Below are 24971 nucleotides of genomic sequence, written 5' to 3'. Positions count from 1 at the left end.
AGATGTGCACTCATCACCAAGTGCACCGAGAGGAGTGCACGCTCCTCTGCGGTACGTACTACGCGGAGGACTCGCAAACAGCAGGAACTGACCGATTCAATTTCCTTTTCGAGCCTAAAGATTTCCTCTTGTAGTAGGTGTAGCGTCCCGGTGCGCCCTCGATGCCGGGCAAAGGCAGCGGCGCACGCGGAGTGGATGCTGTTGATCCAGTTCTCCAGTTCCACCTGGCACGGCGCCTGCACGACCAAACGACGACAGTCACCGTCAGCTTGACCAAAAATGCATAGAAAGTCACAAAGGATAAACGAACAAGCCAAAAAGGGCAAACAAATTTCCGTAGCAATTATGATATGCACCATAAAAACAAAAAGACAGACTGCTAGTGGCAGCCAGCTTTCACCGCCACCGCACGGTTGTCAGGTTACGTTCGGAACATGACTGGAAAACAAACGCACCACAACTTTGTAGCACCCACAGGTAAAGGTGCCGGAGCTGCTAAATTTTGAAATCTTAACGGGTGAAAAACTTGAATACACCCATTCAGCATACATAAGGGTATAACAATGTTTACTGTGCAATAAAAAAACAAACAAGCACCCGTAACAAAAGCTATCACCTCTCGGTGTAGGTATAGGGTGGATCCAGAAATGTAAACTCGCAGTATGATAATGTCGTCCAGTGTCTGCCAGCGAGGTGGCAGGGACAGAGCTAGGTGGCAGAATAATTTAATGACATGGCTGTAGATGAGTCTGAGGTGCTGTTATGTTAGCAAAATTACGATACGTCGTTAACTATATAGACAACCATTATTCCAGTTGAAGCTTCACTTAAACAAATTCTCCTCATGTGTCAATGTTCATGAAACTTGGAGAAAGACATATCATTTGCTGCCCGCCTCATTTCTGCCTAAATTTACGTCTGGTTACTCGTATATAAAAAGTATCTGGTGTGGTCGCAGATACACTTCTACGACCACACTATACATTGAGCGTCAGGGAGGAACGAATAACTCCACTGGCATTCAATAGTACACCCACTGTGTTTTGATCAGTATTATGGCATATTTGACTATGCTAGTCTGCCAATTTACAGCACAAAATTTATGACATAAAACAAAATGGTTTTTGTTCAGTTAATCGTCATTTTCCCTAAGTAGTCTAGTTTCGTTTCAATCTGACATTTCAGCATGGTTCTCATTACTCTTAAAAACCATAATGTTGTTGCCATCGAGCAGCACTGTGTTATCTGCTTGACGGGTCTCGAAGGAATAAAAAAGCACCAAACACGTTAATGAACCACCGTGCACTTTGCTCTCGAGTATTTTCTTTCTCACGCACTTTCTGTCCGAGGTGGGTTCGAAGAAAAAACGGTGCAAAAGCCCAGTCATTTCTTTATGTGAATTAGTGGATTTTCGGCTCAATAAGACAGACACGCTTTATTTAAAAGGGAAACAGGAAGATCTTTCTCACCTGGAACAGATAGGCGTCTCCAAAGGCCGTGCTCAGGCAGAACACGTAGTCCCTCTTGGGGTGCTCGGGCACGGGTTGCATGACTGCGCCATCGACGATGATGAGGTGTTTGGGTGTCGAGTCAATGGCGCGGCCGTCGCGGCTGTCGCATGGGTAAAACAGTAGCGTCGTTCCTTTCAGGCACACCCAGTATCCTTTCCAGCCGCGTTTCCGAGCCAGCTCCACCTGATGGGGAACAAGAGCATCGAAATTATCCGCACCTGTCGTTCTGAGGTTAAACACCGCTATTTTACTCCAAGATACACAAACATTTCAGTGACGTCATATCCGTCACAGAAATGACGCCAGTACAAAGGCACAAGCGGTCTGTAAAGGGTGCACCCCTGCACACAGGGTCTTCTTGCGGGGAAGCAACCTTTACAACCAAAAAGTACGTTATACTTGGGGTTCTTCGTTTTCGGATTTTATATTTTAACACGAACGTGTTTTTTGCCGGGATACCCCAAGATTTCACTGGCGTCATATCTGTCGCGGAAATGACGCCTCTACACCTTTGCCGAAGTGACCCGCCAGCAGGACGTCGCTCCCCAAGCACACCCACAAGACAGCCACCGATCCGCAAATCATGTTCAGCTGGAGATTTCGCTTTCGCGTTTTACCGATTCCCATGACAGAGGATCAACCACAATTGTTTACGATTTAGGAAACAGTACCTCCACAGGCACTTGTTGCGGCATACCACGCCACCTTTGTGACTACAGCCCCAGATTGCTATAAACACTGGCAATTGTAATATCCTCCACTTCCCTGCTCCCTGCTCACTTTGTCACAGAACCTTGGCCAAGGACTGCAGGCAGAATGGTGGACATTGCCGTTATCTTGGCTAAGTGGCTCCATGTCGTGGCCGTACATGGTGTTAAACACAATGCTGTGGAGCCGCATGAATTGCCGCAGCCAATGGCGTTACGCCACCACATATCCATGCTCCCACCCAATGGAAATCTAGGTGCCTCTTTGCTGCTACAGCCAACGCCGAAGCAGACACTGCCTGTTGTGTTTTCAATGGGTGTGTCTAATGACGCATTTATTGCTTGCTAATGATTGACACCTTAGACAAGAGAGCCCCTTCAGCCCGGTTCCAAAGTTTCGCTGTTGTACTTGTCCTCGCCAGGGCGGAAGCAAATTTCTTTTCAAACAACTGGCACCAGATTGATAATTAAGGCTGCTGCCTTGTCCAAAGTTTTGTCTCATTTGGGGGAGAGAGATGGGGAAGGCTTGATACTGAGCACGGACGGTCATAGACCGTGATAGGAAGTGGGGTGGAAAATGGGGGAGAAGAAGGGATGTCGCACCTGGTGTCGTCTCCTTAGGAGCCACTTCTTGACGCTGAGGAATCCGGCCTTGCGCACGGCTCCCGTGCAGTTGAAGGAGGCTGCCGCCGCCGCGCCGCCGCCGGAGCCCGCGGCGCGGGAGCCCGACCGGGGCTCGCCAGTCTCGTCTTCGTCGCTCACGGCCGTCGTCAGAGATAGCCGCTCGTCGTCGGACATCTGCAGGGCACACCAAAGGGGCAACGCGAACGATCAGTCGACAGCTCAAAGCACATGGGGTGCAGGCGGCATGGAACACTTTGCTTCAACACGTCTTTTGCTTGCCCTAACGTTCACGAACTATTATTACGCCATCTGAACATTCCGCTCAGACGTCCTTCGGACGTTTCTAGGAAGATCACCTCCTCTGCAAGGTACTCTACCCACTGACGTCAGTGTTGCATACCCTGGTCTTGTACATGTCTTGTACATCCCACGGATGTCCGTGGCACATCCCCGTACTTGTACATTCGTGTATATCCCACGGATGCACGAATATCCTTCACAGGATGTCGTAGGGATGTTCGGTGGAGAATTTTATAATGGGTATCAAACTACAGGCGAACGACGTGTGATACATCCCATGCTCATTAAGCTGGTGGAAAAAAGAGAAAACATCTTCAGCGACACTTGCAAGTCCGGAGTATAAAGGGTATATATTCAAGCGAGAAAGCGGTTCGGATTGCCTGAGCCGTTCAAAATCATGTTAAAAAGCGTGCCTCCTTGATGATGACCGCGCTCTATAGCACACATACCGCGGGACGTTCGTTTACCAAATAAACCGGGAGCCCCGGGAGTTTTGGTTCGCCGGCATGAAGAATACACCAAACTATGCCCTTATAAACTTCGCTAAAAGAAAATGAGTACACAGAAAGGTCAAGGAAAACACATGCAAGCAACCAGACCGTAGCCTGCATATCGACATATATCGCGTAAGGGCACCCCCTGCGCGGCTCTACACACATGGACGTGCGGAGTCATGCAGCCGATAGCGAACAGAACACCAGCCGCCGGCACTTCCTGGATTTATGTTTTCAGTAAAAACCAATTAAATGTAATGGTGGGAAACTCAAAGTACAAAAAAAAAACTACGTGTGATCATTCCAATTTATGTGGTGGGGTGTGCGAGATTCTGTTTGTGTGACAGATTCCTCTTGGAGAACTGAATTTACTCAACCCGCTTCCTCCTCACCATTTTCCTCCCCACTCCTTTCGCCGATGCTTTAAACTGTGAACAACGAACGACGACGTCGCGCTTCTGTGCAATAACACCCCCCCCCCCCTCGCCCCCCACCCCCTACTAGCAGAGTCAAACATGGCCCATAGGTCCCCGGTTTCATCTTAAGCTTGAAGCCTAACAAGTTGAATAAATGGGAGATGTTCGATATCGTGGGGCTCTGAGTACACAGTCACGCAGCTTCTAGTCGCCAAGTACAATTGTGACGCTCTTTTCACCTCTTCCGCACACCACTCCAAGCTCCCACATTCCCAATTCCTCCCGAGCACGGCACCAATACGTGAACAATAGATGGGGCGTACCAGGAAAACTTTCGCCACCCGCTGTTCATTTTCGCGCGGCGGCGTAATAGAAGTGCTCAGAACCACAGAATTGACAGAGAGTCCCCGCCGCAGCCGCTGCCAGGAAGACAAGTCCAAGCGCGGCTCGCTGGCTGCCTCCGCCTCGACTGGTCCCATGACTCCCGCCACGGCTTCTACGCGTTGTTCGGGTAGCAAAGGACGAAGTAATGGGAAAGACGGCGGCGACACGCTGATACTGGTAGGCAAAAATTTACCGGAGCGGCATGCAGCGAATGCGACTCCTAAAGCGAGCGAGCGGGACCATGCACTCACACGGTGAGAGCGCAAAGCACGGTTGACACGCTGTACGAGGAAAGTGCGAGAAACGCCGCATTGCGAACTTACGAAGCCGGAGCAAGGCGTTGAGAAATGCCGAGCCTAATGTTCGCAAGAAAGAGGGTCAAGGTGTCATGAATTTTAAAGATCCCCCAATAAAGCCTCGAGCAGAGTTTTTTTTTTGTTTGTTTGTTTGTTTGAGCCAAAGCTTTCTCAGAGAGACCGATGGCGTCGGGACCGAAAACTGATGCCTTTCCCCATAGTTGATCGACCGGAAAGCTCTGATAACATCTACGAACACACAGCACATGCGCGAAACCGGGCTTCCATTGCGTCGAAAGGGTTACTTGAAAATCATGAAAAAAGGAACAGCTCTAGATAAGACAATGCACGCATCGATCTTCAATTCTAGTACAACACTACACCACGTATCTCACAAACCACGCGACCGCGGGTTCGATTACCGGCCACGGCGGCCGCTTTTCTGGTAGAGGCGAAAAGTGAAAACGCCCGGGTGTACGAGATTCCGGCGCACGTTAAAGATGCCCTGCAGGTGGTCAAAATTAATCCGGAGCCCTCCACTACGGCGCGCCTCATCGCCTGCGTTGCGTCGGCGCGTTAAACCCTACAATCAGTCAATCAATCATAAACCACGCATCCGTACACATTCAGATAACGCGTAGATGCGTTTACGTAGTGCGCGAAAAATTGTCGCATGGCTTCGTTCTTCGTTTTGCGATTTGGGTCTTTGAAGGTTTGATGGTCGATTAGACGCACTTTTAGCGAAAGTTTTGACGCACTTTTGACGCAATTTTGATGTGAGAAAGCTTTCGCGCTTCAACTTTCTTTAGGAAGGGATGATAAAGTTTTCTTTCACATTAATGCCGTTCATTTTTCTACGCATGTTTGTTCATTTGTTAGCGCTGGTTAGTAAAAAGCGGAATCGTTAGTAGAGAATCGAGCTCGCGCCAAATGGTGTCATGCCTTTTGTACCCAAAGTCCGGGAAATGCTTAACACCGCGTAGCCTAGCTTAGAACGATGCAAAATTGGGCAAACAAATGTTTTTGTAGTTTTCCGGCATTCATAACAGTAGCTACGCTTTTATGACCTTTCCTTGAAGTCTTATATTCAGGAGAGACTTTGTGACGGACTTTGAACGGCTCTTTCGCATGGCCGTACGAGGTTTAGCTTCCCGAGGCGCGTTGCTAAGTGATGAGTGAAGACGCAGCCAAGGGGTTTACCTTTACACTAAAATGAGCGCTTGGCACATGCCGTACTTCTTTCTAAAATTTGGATTTTACAGATCGCATTTTTTATACAAGCTTTTAATTCTTTTACGAGTTTCGCGTTTCCTCGAGATGCTTCTGCTTGGCGCTCCTTAAGCCTTCCTTTTCTTTTCTCTGCGTTCCGTGTATTGCTGCTTGCTTTCTCTTCAAGACACCGCCCCACTACCCTTCCCTGGAGGCCACAGCGCGAATCCAATTCACACACATACCAGGAACCGTGGAAAGAAAAGAAAGCGGCTAAGATCAATAAAATATAAAAATAACATCTAGGGTCCCAACACAAAAAAATAAATACCTTCAAAAAAACAGGGCAGGGTCTCGCAATCCGAACGAAAACGGTGCGCGGAGCTGGGAGACCGAGAAGCTTGGTTCTTGGAAACCTTTTCGCTGCTTTCAGTTGGCGCTAAATTTAAGGCCCGTCTGGCAAACGCGAAATCAATGACGCCGCTAAGAGGCCCGAAGCCCCGCCCCGCTTTCCCGTAGCGGCGTCAAAGGCGACGTTAGACAACGTTCCCCCGCAGAACGGCGGAGGCGTGGAGCGGGGTTTGCAGCATAAACGCGATCAAGAATATGTGTGCGTCGTGCGCCACGTGTGCGCGCAAGAAATAAATGAAACGAAACGAGGGAACGGGAGACGAAAGGAATAGCATTCCTAGAGAAAGAAAGAGAGAGTTCCCCAATACGCTGCTGCGTGGGCGGCCACGTGAGTTTGAAATAATTTTGATTTGTCGCCTGCGTCGGTAAGCCAGAAATAGTAAGCCCTGTTTTCGCCGCAGCTACGAAGGATTGAGGCTTTGGATGTGGATTCACGGCTTTGTTCAGCTTAGTAAGGCGAAAGCCTTATGAGGCAGGCCATTGAAAGGTGACCTTGAATGACCTCGGCGTCGACACCAATGATGCAAAAACTCAAGCGAGCCAAGAACGGCCAGAAGCGAATCAAGGCGTTCCAGCCATGCATAAGAGACGATTATTGATTTCCAAAGTTAATTGGCGATTGATAGTGATGATTAGTGAGACGAAATTAAGGTAAATAGGATAGATTACGGCGAATTATGAAAGGAATAAAGGTGGATAAACACGGATTAATGTGGATTAAATTATTCATTCATTTTAAGGTAGATTAAGGGGGAATTCAGAGGGACTGCAGTGAGGCTAAGGTGGATAAAAAGGGATCATGAGTGATTAAAAACGGTAAAACAGCGAGGCTGCTTTGTAGACGTGTGGGCGGGCACGTAAGCGGTACACGTGAAAACAATATGCGAGGTTTTCGCCTTAGAAACCAGTAGGAAGGTTTGAGGGTCCCGAGATTTTTTTAGCTAAATTAGTGCCCTGATAATAATGTGGTCTTACGCTGATATCTGCGCGCGCACTTATGGCAAAAGAATCAATTTTATGACAACTTAAACCATGTTGAATGCTCAAGCTACCACACATCGGTCCTCCACTGCCTTTTTCAATTTTGCAAAGTTCTTCCTGCAAAAATAGATTTTCTGCGGTTAGTTATCATACGAGATGCTCTTTAGAATGCGCGTAAAATATACAAAGAAATGCGCAATTCTTCTTTTCGGCCTTTGGGGAAAGATTTAGCACTGGGCCTTCTCGATTATCAGTCACGAATCGTCCGCGGACTGCCCGAGACACGATCCGGGGCCGATTTTCCAATGTATTCCTATGGGGCTTCCGTTCCGAGGGAAGTACGAGGGCTGCCTGCGGACCCGTCCAGGACTGGTAAATCGAGGAGGCCCATTGTTTCACTGTTAGTGGAAAGGCTTTTCAGACGAGATGTACCCAGGGTGTGTAGGCTGGCACAGAAAAGTGGCATCCACGTACGGTAAAGAAGCTTTAACATCATTTACCAAAGAAAGGTGACAGAAGCGCGAAAGCTTTTTCACATCACAATTACGACAAAAGAACGTCAAAGCCTTCGGTAAAAGTGCGTCCAATCGCTCATCACACCTTCAAAGACCGCAAATAGCAAACGAAGAACGAATCCTTGCAAAGATTTTTAGCGCACCAAGTAAACGCATCTGCGAACGTTTTAAATGTGCACCAATACGTGGTTTACGAGATAAAGGTATACTATTGCACTTTTTCTTTATGATCAAGACGCGTATTGCCTTATCTAGAACCGTTCCCTTTTCTCGGCTTTAAAGCAACCGTTTTGACGAAATGGAAGTCCGGTTTCGCGCATGCGCCGTATGTCCAGCGATCTTATCAGAGCTTTTCGGTCTACCAACCGGTCTATGGGGAATCGTATTAGTTTTTTGACAGGACGCCATCAGTCCCGCTAGAAAAGCTTACGCTTTAAAACAAGTGACTGCAGGCGCAAATTTTAGAAATTAGAAATCTTAAAAAATTAGAAAAAAAATCCCAACAAAAGTTGCGTTTATGCTTTAACCTGACTCACCCTGTGGGATCTTTAGAGGAAGAAGTGCGCACTCTAGAATTTTAAGGCATAAAAATCAGGTCAAAATTCCTCAGACAATCTTAAGTGTACAGCGAGAGCCTTATTCGCTCAACGGAAGTGACGCCATTGGAAATAAAGTCTCCGAAGAGAGTACTTCTACTTTGTGCGTATTCCTGCAGCAACTAAGGACTCTACTTCACGACTATATATATATATATATATATATATATATATATATATATATATATATATATATATATATATATATATATAATATATATATACACGCTTAAAAACACAGGCACACCTTCGCCCCTTCATCACAGCAACCAAAGCCTTTTGCCTTTCAAGTTGGAACGGAATATTTAGTCCTTATGTGCCGACATAACAGAACTCCCATTCAGCGCGTAACTTGCCCGCCACCGCGATCAGCAGCAGCGCAAGGAAGTCAACCGTCTCCCGCGTACTGAGCGACTCAAAACTCCGGAAAAAAATTTCCCGCACCGTTCAAACAAGAACGCCAAAGCAAGCTGATCAGGTTCGTTTAACCTCTCGAGCCTATCGGATTCGCCGCTCGCGGCTGAGCGAGCCTGAAAAAAAAAAAAAAAAAGACACGAAAAAGAAAAAAAGAAGGAAAGAAGACAAGGAACGAAGAGCAGAGAGCAAAGAGGAGGCGATGCCAAAATGGCCCTCCTTCAAAACATTTCCCCTACAGGAGCGCGGGCGAGTAGAAATGGCTCTTCAATTTCGGTAATAGGCGCGGGGCGGAGAAGGGCACGGGGAGTCGATACTCGAGCTCGCAGCTGTGTGGGAAAGCGCGTCGCTCCGGAGCAACGCGGGGCGCAGGGATCAGAAAATCGTAACGAGGACACGCTTCATATCGATTCGTGGCACGCGGCCAGGCTGCAAGCAAGCGAGCGCCGTGATTGCATCTCGTCTCTCGCTCCGTGTACATACCTACGCGCACGTACGCGCGCCATACTTTCCGGCAGGGTATAGATAGAACGTCGGCAAACAATCCCGCGAGAATGTGGTTCTCTCGCATGGTTCGCCCTCAGCGCGGCGGATGCGCGGGCACGGCGGTTTTCTGACCCAATCGCGTTTTCAACCAGGTGTACGTAAAACGGTCAAATAGGCCGGGCTAGAACTTAAAAAGAAAAGAAACTACGCTACGGTTGGGGGTAAAACAAAGTGCACTCCACTGCAGAGCGCGCTTTTTGAAAGGTAAAGAAAAACTCATCAATTGTTCAATGGAGGATGCCGGGGATGGTGAACGGGATTGGAAAAAAAGATGCGGGGGAGCGTCAGAAGCGGACGAGTGATCATTAGAGTCGGCTGGCGAACGCAAAAGCAGATCGAATGGCGACGCGCCGAAAGTTGGTCGGGTACGTGCGAACGTGTTGGAGTCACCCGGATATCCGTAGCTTCGGGATATCCATAATGACGTACCCCGGAAAATAAGGCGCCTCGGGGTGGAAGACTTCATACATATGAAAAAAGCACAGTGAGTTGCGAGGTGCAAATTTGGTTTATTGACCCCCTTTCATCTTCACATGCCATATTGATGTGACGCGCGGCTATACTGTGGACAAATCTTCCTAGCGTTACACGTCGCACGCTAACTATTCAACCTATTATAGGTGTGACGTAGACCTGGCGAAGTTATAAGCAGACGAGAAATTTTCCACGTTTTTTTTTTATTCGTTAGATATGTCCACCTAAATCTTCGGAAGTACAGCAGCATGCTCATACTATGCGTACCGTCAGCTAGGGTAACATGGACGCATTTAAATTATCTGAAACAAGCTACTACTATCATTAGCGTTGACGTCTTTATTCACTTCGTGCGCAGCACCTCCGCGTTGTATCAACCCATTATAACAAAAACCCAGCCAGAGCAAAACAAGCACAACAACTATTTATTATCACTCCTTTCCTAGAAGAAAATCATTGCGTATTTCACTTAAAATATTGAAACTGAAGTTTTATGCAGCGGAATTTATAGTCGCCTCGGGATGCCCACATAAGCAACTGTTGAATTGTTTACTGTTATCTTAGACAGCATGGGACACCACGAAATAGAGCTTCTAAAAAAGATATAAAAGAGTAATATACTCCAGTGGGCCCTTTGTTAGTAAGTGCATAAACAACAACAAACTACTCACAGATACTGGCACAACGACTGCTAGCTGACTGCCGAGAAGCAACGGCTGTCTTTAAGAGAAATTTCCTCTTCCGTCTTTGAGAAATCACTTCAATGTAGTTCCGACCAAAATGCTTCTATTCTCGAACAAGACTGCTAACAACTGGATACGAAATTGCATTTCAACCTTAAAGAAACAATGCGCCAAACGCGAGGTAATGAAGCGTGCGGTAATAGATTATGACGACAACGATATAATATATGCCGTTGAAGAGCTATTGAAAGCACTGTATCGAAAGATCGAACGACGAACTCGTTCAAAAGGTTAAAACGTGTCTGGAAAGCTGGCGTATTAAAGAAATGTAAGAAGAGAAAAATAAAATAAATAATAACGTGTCAGCCAAAGTGCTAGACTTGAAAATTCGAACTGGCTTTGCGGGGTATCAGTTATAGCGAATTAACGCTATAGCGAAATATGGCCTGCACAAGTTTGCAAGGCAATAATAGAAGGGAGCGGTTATGGTTTCGTGAACGCGAAAAGCCTCGTGCAGTCGTAACAACAGCCTTAAAATAACAGCTTTATCAGAAAACAGAAAAACATTCGCAGTAATTCTTGCGGTGGCCGTGGGGGTGAGCGGTATGTAGAACTAGTAGTAGTTCAAATTAGTTGGATTTTTTAACACGAAAGTATTTTATTCCCGGATACACGAAGATTTCGCTGACGTCATATCCGTCACGGAAGTGACGCCAGTACAGCGAAGCAAGCGGCTTGTAAAGGGTGCCCCCCTGCACACAGGGTCTTCTTGCGGGGACGCCACCTTTAGTACTAAAGAGTACGGTATACTTAGGGTTGTTCGTTGTCGGGTTTTGTCGGGTCGGGTTGCGTCGGCGCGTTAAACCCTACAATCAATCAATTCAATTCCACTGATCATACCCGTAACGGAAATGAGGTCAGTACACCTTTGCCGAAGCGACCCGCCAGTAGGACGTCGCTCGCCAAGCACACCCACAAGACAGCCGCCGACCCACAAATCATGCTTAGCTGCAGGTTTCGCTGCACATTTCACTTTTGTGTTTTACTGATTTCTATGACAGAGGAATCAACCACAGTTTTTCACCCTGATATTTAGGGCAAATTTGAAGAAAAAACGAAAACAATGAATAATTCTGCATGCACTTATGTGCGTCAGCAGTGTTTTTTGTGGTTGCTGCTGCTCCAAACGTTAGGAATGCGTGGATCAGAATAACGACGGACGTGATAATGATGATGATGCCACTGACCACGATGGCGATTGTTATTGCCGTGCGAAAAAAAATTTGACCCTCCCTAAAACGCCGTCCGCTGTCGCATCTCGCGAAAGTGCTTCGTCCCTTGCGCACTGCGTCGCAACGTTCCCGTTTTGACTCGCTGCGAAAATTGCTCGCACCAACGTAAAAATAAAAAAAAGACAAGAAAATGGCAGGGCAGGCCAGAGATGGCCCTGGAGGACGCATCCCACGTTATAAATGCCTCGCCGCACCGTCCCAATCAAACTTTCTCCCTCCCCACTCACTCCTCGCCGCGCACAGCAAGCGCGAACGCACGGAGCATATCCGCAGAAACATTGCCAGGAGCACGTCGCCCTAGCTGCACGCCCGGGGGAGGACGGCGCTGCACTCCTTTCGCCCATAAATCACATCCCAAACTCTCCGCTGGGTGTTTGAGCGCAATAAATCTTCCACCTTGCGTCTGTCCCCCTCCTCCTCGGTCCGTTTTCAAACGGCTCTCAGAGCGGGATGAAGGAAGAGGAGGCGGAGGAGAAAAAAAAAAAAAAGATGACGACAAAGAAACGTTCTCGGACCTGCCTGCTCCTCCGACGTCAACTCCGGAGACGCCGGCAGTTATTTCTTCTATCATTTCTCGTCCCCCAACGCGCAGAAGCCTCTTTTCTAAGCCGAGTTTTATCTCTGTTACCAGATTGATCTCGACATTTCTTCCCCCACCCCTTTCCACCCTCTCGCAATCCCTTCTTGGACCTCTTTCAGTTGCCATCCCACGGCCCCCAAGGGCTGCACACTCCGAGCTCGTCGTTTTGTGGAAGAGGCGCGCGAACTAAACGAAGATAAAACTCCGCCTGCAACATCGAGAAAAATACGCTCGCTCTTTCTCCACCTCTGCATTCGCTTCTCTTCCCCGATGCTCGCCCCAACCCTTGTTCGTCCGTACTTGCTCGTCGAGTTTCCGAGGGGTAGTGTACGCCCTCGCCCTCGCTTGCCCCAGCGCTGTGCCGACCCGCGCGCTTGCTCATTTGGCCTTTCTTCGTTCCATATAAATCGTCCGGGGTAATAAAGTTTAGCAGCCCATCATTTTCAGAAAACGCGGCGGCCGACAATGGATGAAATCGTTCCTTCCAGCTGGCGCGGAGATCGCTTCCTGGGACAAAAGATTTCGCATACGTACAGACGCTTTCCCCCTCCCCCCTCCCGCACACACACACTACCCTCCGAAAGCTTCTTCTTCGCGCCTCTGACAAAAGAACAGGTAGTGGAACAAAAGAGAGGTGTAAGAGAAAAACAAAACAGAGAAAGAAAGGGGTGACGGAAAGGAACGTCGAAAAGTGAGGAGGTGGAGGGTTTTTCCGACGCTGCTGCGATTTGTAATAAGCATTGTTCTACTCCGCAGCGCAGCCGTTTTTTTTTTTTACAGAAGAAAAAAAAACGAAAAGGCGACCGAAGTGTAGCGATCGTTTAGAGTTTCTCCTTTTTCGGCGAGTTTTGTTTCGTGCAGGGGGAACTGGTCCGGAAAACGCCGGGGCTAATAAATGGCCGCTTAAGAATCAATTGCGGTTGAAATAGAATGGCGAAGAGTGGTGGGTGCTTTCGGGGCAGAACCTCGCCGCCCGGTGCATAAGCGAAAGCGAAAGGTGACGTCTGCGGCGAGCGCGCGAGCGCTACGTCAGTCCGCGAAGCGAAGCGCTGGCGAAAGATTGCCATTAGGAGAGGTCGAAGAAACGCAGTAGTCGGCAGTGGGAAGGGGGGGGGGGGTGCTGTCTTTGCGGCCTGTTGCGGCGTCGATGGAAGAAAAGAACTCGCTGATGTGTAGGCGACGCTGAATGGCTAGAGCGCCGAATTTTCGCCGAGGAATAAGGAACAGAATAAAGATGGTAGAAAAGAGAGTGAAGATTTCGACGGTCACTTTAAACACCGAAGTGGTTAGAATAAGGTGAGGTACGCGGATAAGGGAGACAGCGTACGATAAGGCGACATCAGCGAAGCTGTAGCAACTTTCCGCCTGAAATCAAACGCAGAAAGCGCGTAAATTGATTTCTTTTACCACGCCGCGATTTTATTAGGAGAAAAAAAAGTGTTCGAGAGAGCGAAATCCTTACAGGCAGGCACTGGATAACTTGACGGCTGAGTGTGTCTTCGAAAATGTCGACGGGCCTGGAAGTTTCTCGCGGCGTCTCTTCCAAACAAAAAAAGACAACAGGTCGCAGTGAGATATTCCCTTTCTGCGAATTTCATAACGCAAAACAATTGCTTTTTTTCTAAATTTTTACGCTGTCATAGCAATAAACTCGTGACTGGCAATATTTGTGTTTATTTGTGCGGTACTAAGAGCTTTGGTAAGAAAAAGAAAGGTAGATATTCATAGTTGCGCTGATTAATGGATCCTCTAAAAAATTAATTGCGTTCACAGCACCCTTTTTGCCTTATCTAAAGGAAAGCATGTTTCAGATCTCTCGAAAAGATGCATGGTAGTGACATCTAACCAATTTACGGCATAAGCGCAATCAATTTCTGTTTCAAAGCCCCACTCGTCTTTAAAATAGTCCCCAGAACTTAAGAACAGTACATGTACAGTCTTTGTCAAAAGTTTCTATACCATGCCAGAAGTTGTGAGGCTACGAAGAATTCAAAATACCAACTTACATCTCCAGTCAGCCTGAACCGATTTATGCCAGAAAGATTGCGAAAGCAGCTCTCTTTTTTAATGTGATACAATTATTCAACTACGCTTGAACGTTACGCTTTCGCTTTGAATTCTGAGCGGCCCAGAAACATGTTGTGTGGCCCAGAATATTTGGACAGAAACTGTGCGTATGGGTTTCTATCAGTGACGCCAGAACCGGATTTATCGGTGGTCCTAAAATGTGCAAAACTGGTGGATAAACCAAGACTACAAATATTCGTTCTTACCAGGTCTATTGAAATAAATAATTCGGAATTATGATTACGTCATCTCAACAGAGCTCGTGTAAGTCATATTTCTATCACGGAATTTTTGTGCTAGAACACTTGTTGGTATGGCGCCCAATTTATGTATCGTTTAAATTCTCAGTTCAGCCTAGTTGAGCATTCTTTCTCTGTTTATATTCGGAATCTTTATGCCTCTAATGCCTCCAGCACGAAGGTATACGCGGCTTCTCTTTAGGCTCCCGTGAGATTCGCCCACGCAGACAGCGTTGCCTTTTACGTGCGGAGCACGTTACAATGTGCTAGGTCGCAAATCAGTACGCAATAATATAAAATAATAAAGAAATCATGAATTAACGCCTTAATTACCTCAAAAATAATCAAAACGCAGTCCCGTATCTCTTTATAGGCATTTTCAGGGGCTATCGCCCCCTCTTGACTATTTTCGGTATCAACGCCAGGTTGATACCGAAAGCTGCGTCCCCAAATCCCCGTGGCCAGAACCTGACTTTTTGAAAAAAAAAATTTTGGGCTGCATGTGTAACAAAAGAGTTCATCGAAGTTCCCCACGCTAGTTCTTATGTTACGCTTACAGATCTGATGTCGTCAACAGGTAGCCGCAGCTTGACCTACACATCGACTGGCCCGTCGTTAGGATCAGCGCTAAGTTCGCCTAAGGCTATGTTCAGACTACCGACGTAACGTTCATATAGCGAGCTATGGACGTAAAAAACGGCGTGTCACGCAGTTCCGTTGGATGAGACGTGAAATGACATTATTCTTCAAAGTTATTACGACAATTGCGGCAACAGTATGAACCCGGCCTAACGTTCAGGCTAAACCTAACAGCGTACCCACTTACGTATATCGGGCAGTGACCACGCATGACAGAAGCCGTCAGACATTCACGGCCGCTTCACTAGCTCCCATTTGGCCGCGGCATCAACATAACGATACACAACGCCAGCATGCACATTCTAGAGGATTGGCTAATAACGACAATGACAGCTTCAGGGAGTGAGTGAGTGAAAGTCTTTTATTAACACAAGGAGGGCACAGGGGAGGAAAGGCGAAAGGGGGGTAAAGAGGAAGGGAGAGGTGGTCACGAGGTGATGTTCACTTGAATATCTTGGAGAGGAATACTAGTCAGTTCCTAAATGCGCAGACAGGGGTGGTAGGCCCCGGCTAAGCTACGTTTGCGAGGCCACTCTCGAGAGCGAAGCGCCCAAGTGCAGCTAGGAAATCGGGGTCGCTTAGTGTAGTGGGGGTATCTCGCTTGGATTGGGTAGGGGCATTCAGCAGGATGGGAAGGAAGGCTTGGTAAGCAGAGCAGTGCCAAATAAGGTGTGTCAGATTTGCTATTGTAGCTGTGTTGCAATATGGGCAGTAGGGCGCAGGATCGCCCTGCTGCCCAACAAGGGCTTGCGCCGAATTCATCAATTTCCCTTGGCAGCAATGTAAACATGCTCACCCACGCATATGCTTACACAACCCAGTGTGAGAAGTGAGGCTCATGCATTTTCATTTTATAACTCGAACCTTCGGTGCCGCCGTAACATTTGAACCATCGCAGAAAGACGTGAATATGCAGCGAACTAAGTTCTGAAACTTGTACTTCTGGGTTACAGTTTTAGCATCACTGTATACATAAGTTATGGGTTGTATATACGCGAGTAACCGTAAGTCTCAACTCACATCAGCATACTGACTATCACGTTTTGTACACCCACCACCGTTTCCTCCTAGTTTGTATCACAGAATCCACGTTTACCGAGTACAAACTAAAAAAAAAACAGTTAGTGCGGTAGACCCTTAATTGCGTTCAACACCTAAACGGATCTTGAGCCGCAACTGCCAAACTGCGACGCTAATTACGCCTGCAAAATAACATTCCAAATACCGGAAATAAACCGTGGTAAAAGCTAATCCTAGGCGAAGACGAAAATAGAACTGCGCTAGCCCCCGAAACCGGGTCAGCCGTTTAAAGAAGCAAACCGCCTCCAAAGGCCGTCGGCCCGGGCCGACGCAGAAGTTCAGCGCTGACGTCATCGGCCGCCCTTCCACTCCTTGTTTGCCGGGACGCCGAGGGCGGGAAATACGAAGCAGGGGGAGAGTTTCTCAAGGAATATAAAAATGCGCCCGGAAGATGGTATCGGCCGGCTTCTTGGAAGGGAAAAAACGCTGGCACCTTATCACTAATGCGACGTGGGAAAGAGAGACTGCGCGAGGAATAAGGACTGAAGCAGACGATAATCAGAAGAGAGGAGCAGACGACGGAAGAAGGGGGCGGGGGAAAACGGACGGGGAAAAAAATTCCCACGGCGAGTAGGGAAGAAGGTACGGGAAAGGCAGGTCAGAGGAAGGGATGGAATAAGGGAGACGCCGAAACGGGGACACGTTGAGGAAGGAGGAGACGAGGGGAGAGGGGGAGCGAACTCTGCTGGACAAGTGTGTGTACGTGCGAGCGAACGCGCGCTCGCGCGCGCGTCACAGCTGTCGTTGCCATGGGGACCGCGGTAGCGCCGCAACTCCAGGCGCCTCACAATCTTCCGCCTGCTTTTATCTTTTCTTCGCGCGCGTGTTGTGCCTGCTTCTCTCCAATCAGAGCCCCTCTTTGTCCCCCCTCCAATCCCGCCTGTCTTCTTTTAGCCCCCCTTAATCGCAACAGTGATCGGCGCTCGCGGAGTACCGGACCTAACGTCCACTACCGAGTGCGATAAAGAACGTCGCCCCTCTCCCGTGCTCCGGACTGACCCCGGCGGCCGAAGCAATCCGGGGATTCCAGCCGCAGGCCGATTCGTTTGTGCGCCCAGGAATGTTTCCCGCTTCCGTGTCCCTGTGCCGAAGTGGAAGCCCTTTTTTAAGAGAAGCATCGACGTACGCGAGTTTAGTCCCTTCATTGTCGCTGGGGAGGGCAAAATCAACCCGGAAGAAACGGAGTAAAACGAAGCAGGGGAGGTGTGTTCGAGGAATAAAAGGTTAAACGTTCTGCCTTCGGCAATACAAGACAGTAACCACTGATTTTAAACTAAAAGGAAAAACCCATACTGGAGATGATGGAATGGGCGCAGTTTCTAATATACTGCTTTTTTTTTTGTTTTGTTTTTAGACTCTTTCAGCAGCGAATATGCTCGGAAAATGGTAATTTTTTTCTGTCCGCAGTTAAAAATACCAATAAACTGCCGAGCGCTCACACGTGAGCACGGGCCTCGCAGCTACCGCACGGCAGTTCAAAAAATTAAAATGCCGAGAGCTCGTGTGTGCGTGACTCGTGACGACCGCTCAGCATCATCGGCGCACGTTTGCACGCCAAGCATAGTAAACTTTGGAGATTGGCCAAAAAAAGAGAGAGAGAGAGAGAGAGAATGCATTTAATGGTAAAAGCGAGGTTAGCCGAGCCATATCGCTTAGCATGCTACGCCATATGAGGGAACGAAAAATGAGAGTCTGTGAACGGAAATAAATAAATAAATAAATAAATAAATAAATAAATAAATAAATAAATAAATAAATAAATAAATAAATAAATAAATAAATAAATAAATAAATAAATAAATAAATAACGAGGTAATGCACACAAGTGTTCAAGCACATACACAGAGTTTAGAAGTAAAGTTCATCACAGCACTTTTTCCAGGCCAGTACTACGCAAGAACACCAGCAGAGCTTTGGTAGCCCGTACGGCCTGGCGTGGGTCCGACCAAGGGCCCATAACTGCCCTTAGTTCAAGGCCTGCGTGGTGTGGTATACACAGAGATGTTTGGAGAGTCTGCCTTGGCACTGTGAAGTTTCGACAGGTACAGATGACATGTTTGATGTCTTCTGTTACATGGCATGTTGGACAGAGTGGTGAAATGTCCTGTTGAATTTTGCAGAGGAAATGCCGTGTGTACGCCACGTTGAGACGAAGGCGGTGCACTACCGCTTCCTCACGCTTGCTGAGCCCAGGAGGCATCTTGAAGCTGCATTTAGGGTCAATGGTATGCAGAGGCGTGTACTGGCGATTCTTGTCGGTCCAAATGCACCGCTGTGATCTCCAGGCAATGGAATGGGCAAGGGTTGCCGCATCCTTTCTTGTAAAAGGAACGGGCAGCGGTGGAACACAGAGGCTGTGGGCCGAAGAGGCTGCAGTATCAGCTGCAACATTTCCGGCGACTCCGCAGTGCGCAGGAAGCCATTGCAGTTCGACGCTGTGTCGCTGTTCTGTTGCTTGGAGGTGCAGATGATGTATCTCCCATGTCATCTGATCTTTCGGCAGTGATCTTAAGTATACTAGAGCAGACCGGGAATCAGTAAAAAAAGCCCATTTAGTGGGTGGCTGCTTTAGGATGCAGTGAAAAGCAGCCCGCAGCCCAGCGAGCTCGGTAGCCATCGTTGACGTCTTGTGGCTAAGTGGGACGCTAAAGAGAGAACTCCAGCAGTCACCGTTATCGTGGCAACACTTGCTCGGAACGTGAAAGACAAGTCATAGCGTCCGCCCCTCCAAAATGATGTCCAATGATTACAACTTCTAACTTCACTACCTTCAAGTCTGACATGTTAGTGTGAGCTTCCTTAACTTTTTTCTCAGTCCGTTAGGGTACGTGAAAACTTGGACCGACGTTTAAATTATCCGATAACAAAGCGGAAACATGCTTCTCTTAAATTCGCGGCAGTGAATGGTACTCTAATGGCGCTTGAAAGTTTGTTTTTCTCTCATTTGGCTTCGCGACGCGATAGTTATAAAAAGGAATTTGCCGAGGGAATGCCTTCAGCAGATAAGTGCAGTGGGAATACTGCTGCTGAATTATAAACGTGACAAAACCTAAAGAAAGCGACCTCTGTTCTTACTGTTATAGTTGCCTACAGAATTCGGCAACGCCGAAGAAAAAAACTCGCCTGCTCAGGACTTTTGTCTGCCACTCCAGCAACCACATCAAGAACACTACGCTTTGCAAATCGCATCAAACCCATTTGAGATGAAACTTTTTAGCAACACTGCTATTATTGTACGAATAAGAGGACACTCGCTTAACAAAGCCATTAGGACAGAAAAAACTTACGGTGCAAGCTAACGCTATACGCAGTTTACGAAAAAGATGGATTTCTTTGTTCATACCACAAAAAGATCAGAAAGAAAAGCACGAAATTGAGAAAAAACGGCAGCATCTCCACTCCGTGGATCATGCCGAGGGTGCGGAGTACAGGGACTCGAAATGACATCCAAGTTGCGCCCCGAGTGACATCCGATTTGTGCCCCGACCGTCATTCGATTTGACCCGTGAGTTGCACCTTGATTATTCCCTAAATGAAACTGCAACTCACGGCTCAAACCGAATTTTGCTTGATTTTCCCTTTATGGTGGTGTGCGCACGGATGGACGCGAACGGACATTAAGAGGTCCTAAGGTACTCCCAACCGTTACAGGCGAGGTGGTAAGCCGTTTGACTCTCGGGTACTAACTTACGGCCGTAGCCCAATGGGTAAGACGACTGACACTAACTCTTTCTGACCTATCAGACACAGGCTCGAATATTGCCGGTTCGTGTGTGATTTTTTGCGATCGTAAATGCTGTGCGCACGGACGCGGACGGACATTGTGCGGTCCTAAGGTACTCCGCACGTAAAATACCGGGATAGGACAAAATTTGTGACCCCTACGCCGGCCTCAGCACGAGTATAGTAGGAGAGAAGGGAGATTTAAAACTGGAATAGGGGCGCCCATTTCTGTTCTTTGGCGGTGAGGGCTGTTACTACGCACAACACCGCAACGTTACGCACAAATCTAAAAAATGTCCGCCGCGAGCCCCCGATAAAAAAAAAGTAAACTCTAATGCTTCGCGAGCATTCAGTATGCCGTCCTTCCTCGCTGCGCGCTGCCATAGAAAAACGCAAGGAGGCGCGCAGTGTTGTCACGCAAGAGGGTTCATTATTAAGACCCGCGTACGACAAGACAGCTTTACGACATCGTTAAGGGCAAATGAGAAACAAACGCCACACATGCACACGAAGTTCCCGAAGAGGCGCGACGCACTTTCGCGGAGGAAGAGCACTGGGCTTGTTCTCGGAACACACACGCACGCACGCGCGCACACAAGACTGATAACTCAACGTGGAATTGCGGGCAACGCGTGCAATCTTCTTTTATACGTTCAGCGAATATCCCACGACTACCACGAAATAGCCGCGCGGAATAATGTGGAAGTAGCGTCGAGCTGTGAGCGGCACCAGCCTATGAACGATGAGGCAGAAAATAATGCGAGAAAAAAGAGGACAGAAACAGAGTTTTAAGGAGAAGAACCACAGTAAAGCCTAACGTTCAGCGCTTATAGCAAACGAGGGTTGGCGCTACACGGCCTCAATTTCCGAGCGACCACCCATTTTTGCAATTGCTTGACACGCGGCACATTTTCTTTTTGTTGAATCGGTCGTCGACGTCGTTGTGAAAACAAAGCGCGTTGCTTGTTCTCGTTCACAGTGCCTCCTTCGTTTATTTTTTACAGCGTTGCTTTTGCTGGTTTTTGAAAATGACATGTGCATATTTCGTCTCTGTCGCCGTCGTTATATCCCACGCAAAGAGCTCGTTGCAAGTACCCGCACCCCTAATTTATATAGCGCGACGACATCAATGGGCTCGAGCTGCTCCGAACATAGCAAAACAAACTGGTTGATTCTTCTTTCATGGGAATCGGTAAAACACGAAAGTGAAATTTGCAGCAGCGAAATCTGCAGCTGAGCATGCTTTGCGGGTCGGCGGCTGTCTTGTGGGTGTGCTTGGCGAGCGACGTCCTGCTGTCGGTTCGCTTCGGCACAAGTGTACTGGCGCCATTTCCGTGACGGATATGACGTCGGTGAAATCTTGGTGTATCCCGGCATAAAGCCCTTTCGTGTTAAAGTATAAAACCCGAAAACGAACGTACAGCACTGAGTATAACGTACTCTATAGTACTAAAGGTTGCTTCCCCGCAAGAAGACCTTGTGTGCAGGGGTGCACTCTTAACAGCCCGCTGGCTTCGTTGTACTGGCGTCACTTCCGTGACGGATATGACGTCAGCGATATCTTTGTGTATCCGGGAATAAAACACTTGCGTGCTAAAAAACCGCGAAAAAAGGGACAGCAGGCAAAAACTCTAAGACTAGAGCCTTGCTAGTGAGTAGAGCACGTAACTATTTTCCGGTAATTGGGTATTTTTCTGTGTCACGGGTCTGTAATACCGAAATTCGCGCTATTACGTGCCAGACATAAGACGGTGAGAGATCAGCCGAGAATGCGACGGGGAACCCAGCCCTCTCACCCTAAAAAGCCTTGCCTAGCCATTTACGCTCTACAGATTAAAATTCTACATGTTTTTGTATAAATGCGACTAATTCAATGCAGCTAGTTGAAGGGCTACCAAAAAAAAATCGCAGCATCTCCACTCCGTGGATGATGGCGAGGGTGCAGAGTACGGGGACTCGAAATGGCATCCAAGTTGCGCCCCGAGTGACATCCGATTTGCGCCCCGACAGTCATTCGTTTTCAGCCGTGAGTTGCACCTTGATTATTCCCTAAATGAAACTGAACTCATGGCTCAAATCGAATTTCGCTTCATGGTGGTGTGCGCACGGATGGACGCGGACGGACATTGCGAGGCCCTAAGGCACTCCGCACCGTTACAGGCGAGGGAGTGAGCCGTTTGACTCTCGGGTACTAACTCACGGTCGTAGCCCAATGGGTAAGACGACTTACTCTAACTCTGTCTGGTCTACCAGACACGCTCGAATCCTGGCGGTGCGTGTGTGGTTTTTTTTTTCGATTGTAAATGCTATGCGCACGGACGCGGACGGAGATTGTGCGGTCTTAAGGTACTCCGAACCTAAAAAATGAAGGAAGCTCACACTAACACGTAAGACTTGAAGTTATCGAAGCTGTACACAAGCTTCACGACAATCACGATGGTTTTAGTCCACGATTGCAGCCTATTTGCTTCTTTTTCGCTGCCGCAACGACCGTTACTGATCTTTGTTGCTATAACGGTGAAGAAGAAGCAAATCCAAGAAGCAGAACGAACGAACGAACGAACGGACGATGATGATGATGGCTGGATTTTTATGGCGCAAGGCCAACTGGGGTAAAGAGCGCCAAACCAGTGGTCGAACGAACGAACGAACGAACGAACGGAACGCGCACACCCAAACTAGAGCCCGCAGATGCAACGTGTTGGTACACGTTGCATCTTCGGGCGCCTACACGTGTTCCTACACGTGTGGGTATCACGTGTAGGCGGGCGCCTACATTTTACTCTAATACCACTTAACTACACGACACAGGTTCGAATCCCTCCGGTACCGTTGATTTCTTTTGTGTATACTGTTATGCTGAGTTTTGTTAAACATCGTAATCAACGAATTGCTAAACAGCTTCGCTGTTTAAAAGGTTTACGCGACCTTCCATTGCATCTATGAGAAACCGCGGGAAGTCTCCCAAAACCGGCATTCCGTTCGAAATCGCGCTTTCGCCCGTGGAGAGGGTGCTTACATGCGCATGTCCTCTCCCCTCCCCTACACCTTCGATTCCGGGCAACTTATTTTCCTTTTCGTAATCTCTGTCTGGGTCTTTGTTTTTCTTTTTACGAGGGGTATCGTCAATGTTCTAAGCCAAAACTGACACTTTCGCACATATCAAAGAACCCCTAATCCCTGCCGCCTCTGCGTCTACACGACGCCTCACCGAGGTAACTGCGGCATTCTGCCAACCATGTCACAAGTTGAGTTTCTCGTCACGGCGCCTATACGTTTGACTGAGATGTAAAGGAGAGCAGCAACGCCCACAAAATGTAATCCCAAACGAGGGGCGCAACGTGGTTTAAACTAAACTCGAGTTCTACACAACGCTGGAGAATTGGAAACAAAGACAAAATTATGTATACTCCTCCCGCTTCAAGGAGCAATTCATTCTGGCAAGCCGTATGGCATTTCCAGTGCTACGCGGAAGTTTGAAACCAAAGCCCAGCGACATTTCAACACAAAGCTTCGGCGCCAGGGACATTACTTTCTGGTTCATTATCTTAATTTTATTTGCTGTTTTCTGACCTTCGTAAACAAAAGTGCGCTGCTTATTTCTTTTAAAACTTTTTTGTGCGTGTACTGAAGTCAGGTGCTTCTGAGTGTGTGTGAGGCTACCCTGCAATTGGGAGAAATTTTATCGAACGAAAGTACAGAAAAACTCTTGTTCTTAGTCACCCCAAGCTGGCTTCTCCTCAGTACAGCCGTTGCTGGGGTGAAGCATGCTTGACAGGCAGAGCTTAAAAACTGCTACCGAAAGAGTTACGGGTACCACCACTAAGCAGGCATAGCCCCCGCTTAAAATTAAGACAATTGAAAAAAAGGAAATGACAGAAAATAACCCGCAGCCATTATAAGGGCTTCCTATAATTATAATATCAGATAAATACGTTTACCGTCAGTACGGATGGGTTACCTTACAAATAAAAACTTTTGGGGCTCGGCACTTGAAGCGGAGGTGAAAAAAAAAAAAAAAACCACCCAATTATGAATCATTCAACAGATTACTCAGATACCAGGCACGTCACTAGTTGAGAATAGAACACACGCCTAATGGGTAGAAGCGTCCATTTTTATTGTTCTTACGTTGCTGTCACTGCGACCATAACGTGCACATTGGCAAAGCGGACCTGTAAAAAAAATTCGGGGCATCCAATAATCATTTAATACCTAACTTGTGTTCGTTCTCCTCCCATTTTGCCAATAGGCGGTCTATTGATTTATTCGATTTGATTGTAGGGTTTTAACGATCTTTAGCGTGCGCCGAAATATCGTACACACGGGCGTTTCTCGTTACACACGTGCGTCGTCGTGCTCAGCAGCACAAAGCCTTAGCCACTGAGCCACAGCGGCGGGTCAATAGGCGTTTCAACCTGATAAAGCGAGAAGAATAGCAGGAAAAGTGCGTAGAATGATGAATGCGGGCATACGGAAACATTTTCAACGTATCCTGGTCGAAACCAGCAATATAGAGACGCAGCTGCAGGCGCAAACGTAAGATCAAAAACGATTATGATACCCAATTCCCTCTCCCTCCCATTTCTCGCACCGCCAAGACGTGTTCAAGCATTAGCATTCGGAAACAAAATTAAGCCGCTCGTGTTCGATGCACAAGGGGTAAATGGGGGCGATTCCCATCACATTACTCAGCACCGGCGCCCATGCACCATTTACTCGCGGCCGTTAGGGGTGAAGATTACTTAGCACGCATTATTACCTAGGAGCAGAACCGCACGAAACACGTT

At 47.8% G+C, this 24971-nt stretch overlaps 1 protein-coding gene across 10 annotated transcripts in view; it reads right to left on the bottom strand.

Moving 5' to 3' along the window:
- Sif (guanine nucleotide exchange factor still life) overlaps positions 1 to 24971 on the bottom strand; it is a 309147-nt gene that overhangs the window by 49481 nt on the left and 234695 nt on the right. For all 10 annotated transcript variants that reach the window (XM_077684357.1, XM_077684363.1, XM_077684364.1 and 7 more), the window contains 3 exons: positions 2822 to 3016; positions 1470 to 1694; positions 93 to 236 (listed from right to left, as the gene is read on the bottom strand). In XM_077684357.1, coding sequence (XP_077540483.1) covers positions 93 to 236; positions 1470 to 1694; positions 2822 to 3016 — 564 coding nt within the window. The remainder of the gene's footprint in view (positions 1 to 92; positions 237 to 1469; positions 1695 to 2821; positions 3017 to 24971) is intronic.

This window comes from Haemaphysalis longicornis, unplaced genomic scaffold (genome assembly GCF_048455015.1).
Source record: "Haemaphysalis longicornis isolate Haplotype H1 unplaced genomic scaffold, Haemaphysalis longicornis Haplotype H1 scaffold_9, whole genome shotgun sequence".
NCBI lineage: Eukaryota > Metazoa > Arthropoda > Arachnida > Ixodida > Ixodidae > Haemaphysalis > Haemaphysalis longicornis.
The sequence above is the reverse complement of the archived record's forward strand: the minus strand, read 5'-3'. Positions and strand labels throughout refer to the sequence as shown.